Source organism: Panthera onca, chromosome A1 (assembly GCF_046562875.1).
Source record: "Panthera onca isolate mPanOnc1 chromosome A1, mPanOnc1 haplotype 2, whole genome shotgun sequence".
Taxonomy (NCBI): Eukaryota; Metazoa; Chordata; class Mammalia; order Carnivora; family Felidae; genus Panthera; species Panthera onca.
In genome coordinates this window covers 33,206,968-33,220,832 of record NC_138339.1, presented here as the reverse complement: position 1 = coordinate 33,220,832, position 13,865 = coordinate 33,206,968, and the positions used below count along the sequence as shown (strand labels likewise).

At 38.3% G+C, this 13,865-nt stretch overlaps 1 protein-coding gene across 2 annotated transcripts in view; it reads left to right on the top strand.

Moving 5' to 3' along the window:
• C6 (complement C6) overlaps nt 1–13,865 on the top strand; it is a 65,130-nt gene that overhangs the window by 14,074 nt on the left and 37,191 nt on the right. For both annotated transcript variants that reach the window (XM_078445138.2, XM_078445136.2), the window contains exons 6-7: nt 6,120–6,258; nt 12,067–12,267. In XM_078445138.2, coding sequence (XP_078301264.2) covers nt 6,120–6,258; nt 12,067–12,267 — 340 coding nt within the window. The remainder of the gene's footprint in view (nt 1–6,119; nt 6,259–12,066; nt 12,268–13,865) is intronic.

Sequence of the window (13,865 nt, the reverse complement as noted above, 5' to 3'; positions counted from 1 at the left end):
AGGTCATGATCTCACATGTGAGTTCAAGACCCAAATCACATGTGAGTTCAAGACCCAAATCAGGCTCTGTGCTAACAGCTCAGAGTCTGGAGCCTGCTTCAGATTCTGTGTCTCATTCTCTCTCTGCCCCTCCCCTACTTGTGCTCTGTCTCTCTCTGTCTCTCAAAAATAAATAAAACAAAAGAACAAAAAAAAAGAAGAAGTCCTAATTAGAGTTGATTTAAGTGAGAGTGTGTCAATACCATCTTATCGATGTGCAGAAATGGTTTTCTTCTTTTCCTATCCTTGGAAGAAAACCTTAGCCAAAAACTCCCACTGATAATGGAGAAAGAGGGTATCAGAAAAGTATGCTTGTGACTGTCTTGAAACTCAAAACACTCAGGAAGGAAAACCAGTCCGCAAGCATGAGAGGCAAGCCCCGAGCCAATAATGGGAGACAAAGTCAGAAGGAAAGGAGTGAGGCAAACATAAAAAAAGAAAGGTGATTTATAAACACAAACAAACAAACAAACAATGGTAAGAAAAGAGGGTAAGAGGTGAACCGAACATGGCTAAGGCACCCAAACTTCCTCTCACATGAACTATGTGATGCACTGATAGGTCAGGACAGTTTAAAGGTGGAATCAAACCTGCATAGTCACCTGTCCTACTTGCTCACCTTATAAACTAGGAAACTGAGACTCAGGAAGGTGAGATAAAATGCCCAAGTCTACCAGCTAGTAAATGCTGACACAAGAATTAAAATCCAGATTTCAAAACCCAGGTTATTCCCACCATTACATTCTGATTTAGGACAATATCCACCTTAGAAATGAGAACATACTGGAAGAAATGTCAGTAGACCGGGCAAACCTCCTTCCAGTCTTTGAATAGTACTCAGCAATTCTAACATTCCTATTTTAGGTCATGAGGACATTGGAGGCTTGGCAAGGAATTCTAAATCCATTGGACCGAGCCAATGTCTCAGAATACTTTGGGAAATATAAGACAATGAAAACAGAACTAAACCTTAGTTGGAAGTATAAGGAAAATCAGTAAAGATAATCTGTACTCTCTTTTTCCCATCAATTTTGGGCCAGAAAGCAAATAGTTTGCTATAGGCTTTTATTGCTTTGTATTAGACTCTTAAGTCTTCAGTTATGCAGCCAGACTTGTATAATATGAAACCTGGAGGCACCAAAGACAAACAGCAGTAGTTGCAAATACAACCTTATTTGAGTAGAATGAAAACCAGAAGCCAAATTCAAGGATAGAAGTAAAATGGGGAGCAACTACTAGCCTGGAAGTAAAGGGATCCAGGTTCTAGAACTAGTTCTGCATTAACTCATTACATTGTAATGAAGTTATTGAATATTTCTGGGTTGTTGTGTGCATTGGATGACTACAAACTGGTTTGAGGTTCTGTCCTTAGAATTCCTAATTAGAGTTAATGTCAGTGAGAGTGTTTCAATAGCATTTTCTTATCAATGTATAAAAATGGTTTCCTTCTTTTCCTTTCCCTGGAAGAAAGCCTCAGCCAAAAACTCCCACTGATAATCACATTTTTTAATGTTCTGATTGATGAGGGGTGACATTACAAATTCACCTCTTGCTCAGTTGGTCTAGACTCTAGAGTTACAGATAGGGAGGACCACATGCTATGTGTACTTTGGCAAAAGGACCATGCGGCCCTCTGCCAACCAGAGCTGTTGTCCCAAGGTTTCTCAGAAATGAGCAAAACCTGCTGCTCGGGGACAGCCAGTCCTCTCCTCGCCTCTCCAGGGACTGAGAATTTTGAGAGCTGCTTACTGGAATCTCTTTCTAATCTGCTGGCCTTAGAATCTCTGCCCCCTCTCTAACACATTCCCACCCCAAAACAGTAGCCTCCTAGGTAGCCATACCTCTTCTTTTTATGTTTGTTTGTTTGTTTGTTTGTTTGTTTATTTATTTGAGAGAGAGACAGACAGATAGAGTGTGAGTGGGGGAGGGGCAGAGAGAGAGGAGGACACAGAATTCAAGCTCTGAGCTGTCAACACAGAGCCTGATGTGGGGCTCAAACCCATGAACCACAAGATCATGACCTGAACCAAAATTGAACGCTTAACTGACTGAGCCACCCAGGCACCCCAGCCATACTTCTTTTGAAGTAGCATCTCCCCAAGAAAGAATTTAACAAGACATATCAACATTCCTACATTGCCAGCAGCAGTCACCAGGTATTAAACCTGAAGCAAGAATCAGGCAATAACAGCATACTATTTGTTTTTTCTTAGCCTCAGTCTAGGTACAAATGCATACACACACACACACACACACACACACAGGTACACACATGCATATTTACATTATGTGTGTATATATAATTTTTAATTAAATTTTAAAAGTTACAAAATATGACACATAATGCCAAACTAGATAAAAGCACTTTAAAAACTTAAAATATGAAAGAGTATGGTGTATTTGAAACACCAAAATATTTAAAGCCAACTTAAATACCGCAGAAGGAGGAGAATGAATGAAAGTGAAAATTGCTACATAGTTGAATTAACTCCTAAAAGATTCCTCAGGATGGCCCTCATAGAACCAACCTTCATCAAACTATCTTTGGGCTCTCTGCTGCCTTTATAGATTCCTCATGACCTGGAGCCATTTTTCTCAAGCCCTTTCTTGTTTGTGACAAATTCTTAAGTACATTGTATGAAACAGTATAAGGTCTGATACCATCTGCCTAAAGATAGTGTCAAATCCCACAGGTTAATGGCTTGGTCCCACAAGACCACCCCCCTCAGATGCTAATCATAAGTTCTAATTGTCACCTATGATTCTGACACCTAGGAGGTTTTCGGGACTCCCTCCTCTTTGATTAATTTGCTAGAATGGCTCATGGAACCCAGTAAAACAATTTACTTACTATTGTTAAAAAACAAAATTCAACTGAGTAAGTGAAGATCTAATTGGCTTCATTCAATGATTCATGAATCCGACAGCATCCCATCCAGCAGATAGAAAGGAGCTCTGAGGAGCTATACAAAATGGAAGACTTTTATGGGCAGAAGGAGATGGAGCAAGGAAGTTTTTGCAAAGAGTGGATCATTTCAGGCAAGGTCACTTTCCTATGAGGGAAGGCAGGGGTCCATCAGGCAGATTAGTTCACTAGTGCTGACCAGGTAATTCCACATTGCTGGTTTAAGGCCACATTCCTAGGAAGGTAATTGAGAACTGCAATAAGATTAGGCATTCGGTCTTGGTTTGCTGACATGAAGCTTAGCCCAAGTGACTCCGTTTTGTTGTTTCTTTTTTTTTTTAACACTGTTTACAAGTTTATGATAAAAACGATATGAAAAACAATACAGATGAACCTCCAGTTGGAAGAGATGAGTAAGGCAAGGTATATGGGAAGAGGCATGGAGCTTCCATGCCCCCACCAGGGAGGCCACTCTCACAGCACTTCCATGTGTACCAACTGAGAAGCAATCTGAACCCCATACTTGTGAGATTTTTATGTAGGCATGATCCATCATTGACTCCATTTCCAGCCCCTCTCCCCTCTCAAGAGCTGGGAGATAAGGCTGGATATTCCAAGCTTCTAAAATGGCTTGGTCTTTCTGGTGACCAGCCCCTACTCAGGAGCCTACCAAAAGTCACCTCATTACAACAAAGACACTCTTATCATCCAGGAAATTCTAGGGGATTTAGGAGCCCTGTGTCAGAAACTAGGATCAAAGACCAAATATTAGGGGGTGCCTGGGTGGCTCAGTTGGTTAAGCGTCCGACTTTGGCTCAGGTCATGATCTCACGGTCTATGAGTTCAAGCCCTGCACCGGCTCTGTGCTGACAGCCCAGAGCCCAGGGCCTGCTTCAGATTCTGCATCTCTCTCTCTCTCTCTCTGTCCTTCCTCTGCTTGCACTCTGTCTCTCTCTCAAAAATAAACATTTTTAAAAAAACCCAAAAACCAAATATTAGAACAAAAGATGCTCTCAGTGCTCTTATCACTTAGGAAGCCCCAGGAGCTAGGGGCACAGATCATTACATATATTTTTCTATTATCTCATCATATGTAATCCAGCATTATCAAACTTTTTGACACAAAACTTATTTTCACAGAATACACATTAATATCTATAAGAATTTATAAATATATTAGCATCTTCTTTTGGTAGTTCTATTTAATTTTTTTTTAACTCAAGTTAATTAACATACAGTGTGGCATTGGTTTCAGGAGTAGAACCCAGTGATGCATCTTTTACATATGACACCCAGTGCTCATCCCAACAGGTGCCCTAATTAATGCCCATCACCCATTCCCCCCGCCCCATAAACCCTCAGTTTATTCTCTGTATTTAAGAGTCTCTTCTGGTTTGCCTCCTCTGTTTTTATCTTATTTTTCCTTCCCTTCTTCTATATTCATCTGTTTTGTTTCTTAAATTCCACGTATGAGTGAAATAATACATTTGTCTTTCTCTGACTGACTTATATTGATTAGCATAATACACTCTAGTTCCATCCACATTGTTGCAAATGGCAGGATTTCATTCTTTTTGATCGCCAACTAACACTCCATTGTATATATATATATATACCACATCTGCTTTATCCATTCATTAGTCGATGGACATTTCGGCTCTTTCCATAATTTGGCCATTGTTGATAGTGCTGCTAGAAATATTAGAGTGCATGTGCCCCTTTGAATCAGCATTTTTGTATCCTTTGGGTAAACACCTAGTAGTGCAATTGCTGGGTTGTAGGGAAGTTCTATTTTTAGTGTTTTGAGGACACTCCATACTGTTTTCCACAGTGCCTACATGCATTTGTATTCTCACTAACAGTGCAAAAGGGTTCTCCTTTCTCCCCATCCTCACCAACATCTGTTGTTTCCTGAGTTGTTAATTTTAGCCACTCTGACAGGTGTGAAGTGTTATCTCATTGTGGTTTTGATTTGTATTTCTCTGATAATAAGTGATGTTGAGCATCTTTTCATGTGTCTGTTAACCATCTGGATGTCTTCTTTGGCAAAATGTCTATTCATGTCTTCTACCCATTTCTTCACCAAATTATTTGCTTTTTTAATGTTGAGTTTGAAAAGTTCTTTATAGATTTTGGATACTAACACTTTATCTGATATATCATTTGCAAATATCTTCTCCCATTCTGTCGGTTGCCTTTAGTTTTATTGATTGTTTCCTTCACTGTGCAGAACTTTTTTATCTTGATGAGGTCTGAATAGTTAATTTTTGTTTTTAGGAAATCCAGTGGCATCTTAGGGAAGTTTTTCATCTACCACAAAACAATTTCTTAAATTTTTATAATTTACTAAATACTTGATTTGTGCTAATATCCTTGAGTTCCCTCATTTGTAAAATAGGGGAAATAATTATATCTACATCACATGATTATCACAACTATTAAATAAATATAATAGTGACATTAAATATAGATCAAATAGTGCATGACATGTCTACTATATACATACAGATATACATGCATACATATAATAAATACATATGTATATTTACATATACTATATATATTTACATATACTATATATATGTATATATATGTAAGTATACATATATAGTAAATACATGTGTAAAATATACATATAGTAAATACATACATGGGAATAAATAAATGTAAGCATTTGTTGAATAAATTTTAAATATTATTACAGGTATTAAAAAACAATATTACAATTTTATTAAAATATTGTCATTAATGTTTAATTACTAGCTCTCTGTAAGAATTCCTTTACTGTATCATACTGAAGGAAGTGAACTGAGAATGGCATTGGTTATGTAATAATTTATTTTATAATCTGCTTCCAAAGTTTGCACCGGTTTTATAAGTCATAAAATAAAATAAACCTAATTTTTTTTTCATGCTAAAAGCCCAGAATAATTAAGTGAGTGGAATAGGGAGGAATCTAACTGAGCCAGAGGGGCTGAGTTTTGGCTTCCAGCAATTTCTGGATGCCTCACCATAAACGAAAAAAAAAAAAAAAAAAGACGGGGGGGGTGCTTTTCTTCAAGTCATTTGTCATGAGTCAAAAATGTCTAAGAAAGGAATTTCTTTCATATAAGCACAGTAAATTTTAAAGATTGCTCTACATGTATCGAATTCTTGAAAATTACTTTGTTTCCAGGTTTCATTTTCTAGCAGGAGAGCCCAGAGGAGAAGTCCTTGATAACTCTTTCACTGGAGGAATATGTAAAGCTGTCAAAAGCAGTAGAGCAAGTAATCCATACCGTGTTCCAGCCAATTTGGAAAATGTCAACTTTGAGGTATGACAGCCTATCATGGCGGCACCCCGGTGCCGATGGTGATGATAAGCAAAATTTCCAATGAAAAATTACTGATGAATGAAGGGACAGAATACAAAGGTAATGAACATTTTAAATCACCTATTCCGGTTGATGTTTAATCCTTCCACAACTCAGTGAGGTCAGTGTTATTATCATCAATTTACAGATGAGAAAACTAATGTAACTAATTTGCCCATAGGCAAACAGCCGGTAAGTAGTGGATTAGAGATTCAAGCCCAGGCTTCCCAAACTGCAGAGTCCATGCTTTCTCCGGTAAACATTTAGATGTACCATATCCCACACAGATAAATGATTTGCTTTATTCAGAATTTCCTCCCACCAAAGCTACTTCTCTCAGGTAACCACAACACTCAGACATGTAAGAGTGCCTGTCTTCTTAAAATATCAAGATGAAGCTAAGTGTAACAGGGGTAGTTCGTATCTTTCTTCCTATTTTACTAGTTGATTTGTTTTTCTGTTTTCCTAAGTGTAATGAGTGATATGCTACATACTCGCAGAATCTAGCCCAGTGCCTTATACATAGGCCCTCTACATTTGTTGAACTAAACAGTCTATTTCTTAAAAAAAGAAAAAAGTGTAGGGGTGCCTGGGTGGTTCAGTTGGTTAAGTGTCCGACTCTTGGTTTTGGCTCAGGTAATGATCTCATGGCTTCATGAGTTCCAGCCCCACATTGGACTCTGTGCTGGCAGTGTGCAGCCTGCTTAGGATTCTCTCTCTCTCTCTCTCTCTCTCTCTCTCTGCCCCTCCCCTACTTGTGCTCTCTCTGTCTCTCTCAAAATAAATAAATAAATAAATAAACTTTTAAAAAAGGACAAAAATTTTTTCAATTCATTTATTTTGAGAGAGAGAGCGAGCATGCACATGTGTGTGAGAGCAGAAGGGGGGGAGAGAGAGAGGGAGATTGGGAGTCTCAAGCAGGCTCCACACTGTCAGTACAGAACCCGATCAGGGGCTGGATCTCACAAACCATGAGATTATGACCTGAGCCGAAATCAACAGCCAGATGCTTAACCAACTGAACCATCCAGGTACCCCATCAATAACCTATTTCTTTTAATTTATAATAAGAGCAGAGGAAAGATGTGATTTTAATGGTAACATCCATGCATACAAATTTGACATGTTTGAGAGAATTTCAGGGAGTCTAATGATTTCTGAGACTACTTTATGGATAGTGTGATTTCAGCAAAAGTCATTCAATTCTTCCTTTAGAAAACCTTTTACATATAACAAATACCAGTAGTTTTCCAATTTGATCAGCTTAATTTAAAGCCATCTAATATATATTAGTGGGCATAGGAAATGTCCTTGGGGACTAACTGCCAAATTCAAATACCTTTTGGGAGACTGACCCCAAAAAGTCCAATCTCTGCCTGCAGATAGAAGTGACATGGGTAACAAGTGACATGTGACCAGGTAAAGAAACTCCCCATTATCTCCCCACATATCCAGAAGATGCTAATTCCAGGGGGTCCACCACCACCAAGGGAGGTGGAAAAGGTCTTGCTGGTATGATAAATAGGAAGTCAGACTAGATACCATTCCAAAGAAATAGTAATTCGGTCAATAATAACATTACTCTTAAGATGTATTGTATTGAGGGATGCTTGGGTGGCTCAGTCGGTTAAACATCTGACTCTTGGATTTGGCTCAGGTCATGATCTCACAGTTTTGTGAGTTCAAGCCCTGCGTCAGGCTCTGTACCTCTGTCCCTCTCCTCTCTGCACCTACCCTACTTGCGCTGTCTCTATCTCTCCTCAAAATAAATAAACTTTAAAAAAATGTATTGTATTGAATAAGCTTTAGAGACAGAGCTAAAACCCAAACGTTTACATATAATACTGTTACACTGAACCTAAACAATCAATCCATATGGTTACTTTTAAAATACAGTGATCCCTCCCACCCAAAACTTAGGTATTCTCAGCAAGCATCTATTTCATGCACTTTTACAAGTAACATGTTAAACTCAGCTCATGAGATGAGGGCAAATTTGTTATCTAAACTTTTCATACTTGATATTTTTGAAGGTGTTTGCTTGTACTGTCTTACTCAATTCCCGTAACAACCTTCCCAGAAAAGTAAAAGATTGTTTATATCTATCTTACTAATAGGAGATCAAAGTTAGATAACTTTCTCAGAGTTATGCAACAAGTAAATGGCACAGCTCTTAGTGCAGTGCTGCTGAAGCTAGATGAGCCCTTGACCATAACAGCAAGAAAGACATTAACAACTGTGCAATGCATGCCAGGTTTGAGTACCTTTCAAAACTACCATTTAAAAGGTATCACCTGTGAGGTTCATGAATGATGTACCAGAGCCAGCTCTTCCAGCTTAAAAGAGCCAATCCTTAAATTGTTGGGAACTTCGGAAGCCAATTGGTAAACGTAGCCATGACTGAATATTAGATATATAATCTTACAATTAAATAAAAATATTAAAAACATAGGTGATAATTACCCAAAATTTATCAATTCTCCATTATTTTGTTACATTTTACCATCGATGCTCTTGAGGTTACTTACATCTATTGAATCTATGTTACAAAAATGTTATATAATAATTTGCTGCTGTGCATATCTTTCCCAGTTTGAGTTAAGGGGCATCACACAGGCAGCTGGGATCAGCTATGATAGGAAAACAAAAGGCAAGTGCTGTAGTAAATCACAGGTTTTCCCCTTGCCAGAGAGCTGGTTTTTAAACATTCACCAGCAGACCACTGGATCCACCCACATAACTTGGTAACCCAAGTCTGGATGGCTAGTTACATTGGGTAATACAGCCTGAAAATCCTCATCCAGAATAAAATAGACTCATTTCATTGTCAGTGTAGATCTAAAACTTGTCGAACTTCAAGAAGCTACCTGAGTTGATCTCTAACTATATGTTGTTGAGTCTTAGGTACTATTCAACTGCTGACGAAGGCCATGGTGATATTTCTTCAAACAAAAGTTTGGGAATAACCAGAGCCAAGGTCACAAGAAAGTGGTGGACTTTTCACTGGTCCCTGTATTACTTCGTTCATGCTGTTAGCAGATAGCTGTGCAAATGTAAGCTGTATCTTATTGAGAACAATAGAGGAGGAGAAATTCAGCAGGCATCTGACTTCCCTTCTCCCATAGTATTGGAGTTCATGAAGACAGGTGAAACAACAGGTCGGCTGGTACACAAAGAGGCTCGTGAAAGGAAGGGAAGGGAAAGCTTTGGCTAGGAAGTCAGAATAGGAGTCCATAGGAAGAATTCTTCCCCTCAGGATCTCCCAGCTGCCAAGTGCAGGGCTCTGTCACCATAACATCCCTGCATCAGTCCGCAGAGTTGCACCACTTACTCAGGAATCCTCCTTTTTCTAGGCGGTGCTGTGTGCTAAGCATTTGCTGTCAACAGCAAACTGCAGAGTATGGTTACCGCTAGACTTTGATTCTTAACAATACACTGGCCTACCTAGACAGGCCCCTTGCTGCATCCCAAAGCCTAAAAATTTTCATAGCTCTGCAGTCCCTCAAATCCTCCCCAAATCCCATGTGAAATTCACAACTTCAGGTTCTGTCTCTGACCCTCATAGCACAGGAAGTCAGTTGCCACTGGTCTCCATTCCTCCAGTCCCTCTTATCCCCTTCTGCTCCTCCTTACAAACCCATCTCCTTTCTTCAAACACAAAAGTAAGTGTCAACACACATAAATTCCTAGGTCATCAGCCCACTGGACCCACAGTGAGGATGGATGGGCTCAGCAATGTATGTAAATATATGTAAATGAGGGAGTACCTGGGTGGCTCAGACGGTTAAGCATTCGACTTCAGCTCAGGTCACGACCTCACGGTTCGTGAGTTTGAGCCCCGCATCAGGCTTTCTGCTATCAGCACAGAGCTTTCGATCCTCTGTCTCCCTCTCTCTCTGCCCCTCCTTCACTTGTTCTCTCTCTCTCTCTTTCTCTCAAAAATAAATAAATAAACTTTAAAAAATATCTTTAAAAAATAATAATGTGTAAATGAAGATTAAAACCTTGTTGACAGAGTTTGGTTAACATCTCTTCCTGGGAAAATCTATCCTTTCAAAAGTTGCCTTGGCTTTGCAAGTTCCCTTTCATGGAAGAGCATCCCCATCCTCTCTCCCTCTCTCCCCCTGTCACCCCCACATCTACTTGGTCAACAATTTCTGTGAACTTACTTCCTAAATATCTTTCAAATGCCCTACTTTCTTTCCACCCAACCACCACCCCATGGACCTGGCCATTATCCTGTCTCACTTGACTTCCTCTAACAGTTATTTACAACTGCTCTCCTTGCCTCCACTTTAGTTAACTATAGTTAACCTGATCTCTGCAAAAACACAGATGTCACAGTAACACTCCCAATTTTTCATTCATTCCATTAATAGTTTTAAAGAACCTATTATATGCAAAATCTTGCCTTTACAAGTCAATTCAAATACTTTCTCAGGGCATTCAAGGCCCAGCCCCAGGTTTCCAGTTCAGTCTAATTTTTCAGCCCTGCTCACCCATGGGTAGATTTTCTCTGAGCTGCTGCCCAGGATATCTGAGCCCCCTTCCTTACATGCAAATATCTTTTCCTTTAAGCAGATACATCTTTTTGTGTATAAGAGCTAATTCATTTGACAATAAATTTCATATTTAAAAAAAAAAGAGCTAATTCATAAAACAAAATATTTGTAGTCTGAGTTTTTTTAGAGAAATGGTAAAGAAATGTCAGCAGCTATATTTAAATAGAATTGTATCGCTTCATTGCTAACTGAAGGGCTTCATTTTGGGGCCCTTTAAAGGCTAACTTGCATGCCCTGTAGTATCTGAAAGTCACATTGAACTTTTGTGTGTATCTTACTATTGAGCAAGATTCTTTTGCAACTGGGTTATTTTGTCTTTCCTCCACTAATTGTACAAGCTCTTTGATTGTGACATGTGGTTTGCCTCACAGTGCATTTTAATTTTGAATATTTTAAAACAAGAAATTTTTCCATTGCAAACCAGACAGGCATCTTTAACATAAAGTACTCTTCAATCAATTTATTTTGCAACTTCTTTTTTTTTTTTTAATTCATCCATCGTCCCTTTTTGCCAGCATAATCATAACAGGGATTTAACTTGTACTGGGAAAATACCCTGCTCCACTCCTACTTTAAGTCAAGTCCCACTGGCTTTTTTTCCCCTCCTCTTTCCAGACCCAGTCAGTGAAGGATTATAACCCTCCACCATGCAGAACCAATCAAGTATTTGTCCTCTGTCCCATAGACATAGCCAGTAGAGTGCTGATGCCCAACATCTAAATAAGTCTAAGTGGGTGGGGATGCAACCAGAGCAAGGAAGGACAGGATCTGTGCTCCCATCTGCTAGGCCTCAGTTTTCTGGAAGATACCTTCAGTTAGATTGCAAAGAGGCTGAAAGTCACAGGCAGACCAGAAATAGCCCTCGTTTTTTTTTTTTATCATGCTGCTAAATATCATTTTAGGAGTTGTTTCCTTGACAAAGACTTTCCTGGTGTGGCCCCTCTGGGTTCAATGATTATTTAGGACAACCTCTTTTGGAGCACATCACTTCCCACACTGGATTAAGTGTCTGTGCTTGTTTGTCTTTCTAACTAAACTATTGACTCATGGAGGGCAGGAACTAATTTTTCTTTTATTTCTAGCAAAATGGGTTCTCAACAAATATTTATTGAATGCATAAAGGAATGAAGCATCATTGCCTGAGATCTTAACAAGTAGTTCTAATATTTCCTAAGTTTCATCCCATTTCATATGGATTTTTCTCCAGGTGCAAACTGAAGAAGATGATTTAGAAACCGATTTCTACAAGGACTTAGTTCCTCTTACAAAAAATGAAAATAAACAAGCTGCATTCCAGGGCGAAGAGAAAAAAAGCTTTCATGTACCAATTTTTTATTCCTCAAAGAAAACTCAAAGCACCACCCATAATTCTGCCTTCAAACAAGCCATTCAAGCCTCCCACAAAAAGGTAATAAAAATGGTTCCCAATCTTTTTATTCTTTTCTGAAAGTTAACACTAAGTCCAGCAATCATGCAAAGAGAAGGGGAGAGTTTTTGATATCAAATTGGCAAGATTTCGAACACAAATTTAAATAGATTTAGTTTGTTGATAAATCCCATTTCAAAAGTTATAGAAGTGATATGTATAATGTTGCATACATTTGGCTGTGTTTATGGTTGTGTTCTGTTTAAGTTTTCTTTGTCTTACTGTTTTAGGTGTATTTTTTATAAGCCACATGTAACAGAACTTTAGTTTTTTAACATAATCTGACAATTAGAACTTTGCTAGGGAAATTCTGCCTTCTTTGATTTAACAAACTCACTGAAATACTTGATCATTGTTTCTTCCATCTTTAATTTTTCATACTCATTTTACTTTGTTGCTGTTTCCTATTTCTCTACTATGGCTGTCTTTGTCACATTTCTGGTTACCCCTTTTGGTCATTTTGGAAGTTCTACTAGAACATTTGGAAGTTCTCTCTTTTTTAGAGAGAGTGCAAATGAGGAGGGACATAGAGAGGGGAACAGAGGATCCAAGGTGGGCTCTCCGCTAACAGCAGAGAGCCCGATGCAGGGCTCAAACCCACGAACTGTGAGATCATGACCTGAACTGAAGTTGGATGCTTAACCAACTGAGCCACCCAGGTGCCCCTAAACTTTTTAAATTCTGCTTGTGATGACCTTTGTCTAGTTAACAAGCATAATTAAGCCTATGTTTTTTCTTTCATCACATGAAGTAATATCTACAGCCCCCAAAAGGTATTTTACTTCCCCACACCCCTTTCCCACTATCTCCTTCAGAATGGGTCTATGTTCTGCTCCCCTACCAATATCATTACAGGCCTCCAAAACCTCAATTTTACTGAGGTAGTTCAAAACCTTTGTGTTCCAAGCTATTTGCTAGGATTGTTTTGTGTTCAGTTTTATATTACATATGTTCATTTGTATTTTATCCTGACTCTTGTTTAGTCTATTTTAAAGATTCCTCACATAACACGTATAAATTCCAAGTTCATAGTCTGTATTTTATATCTGTGTAATATTTTATATACGTACGTGTGTGTGTGTGTGTGTGTGTGTGTGTGTGTCTATACATTTACTCCCTAAGTCCTTATATATCTAAAAAGCCTACATTTTCCCTGAGCAATAAAGATAAGGAATATCTTGGCCAAATATAGGAATCTTGAATCATAGTCTTCTTTTCTTGGTAGTTAGTGGATGTTATTCCACTATCTTCTACTTTTTGTTGTTGCATAGGAAAAATCACATGCATAACTGGTTGTCTTTCTTTTATTTTCTCTGTCTGGAAATTTATAATTTTTATTGTTGTTGTTTATAATTTAGGTTGTATCTGAGTATTAGACTTCTTCCATTAATCTTTCCAGGAACTAACAAAGTTCTTTCAATATGTAAAGGTATATCTTCATCCAGTAATCTTTCTTTCTCCCTTCCTTTTTCTTTTATTATTTGTATATTAAAACTCCTGGACTTGTTTTCCAGCTCTTAAGCGATTTAGGAGATAGATTTCTATTAGACATTTTTAAACATTTACAAAGTTCTTTTAAA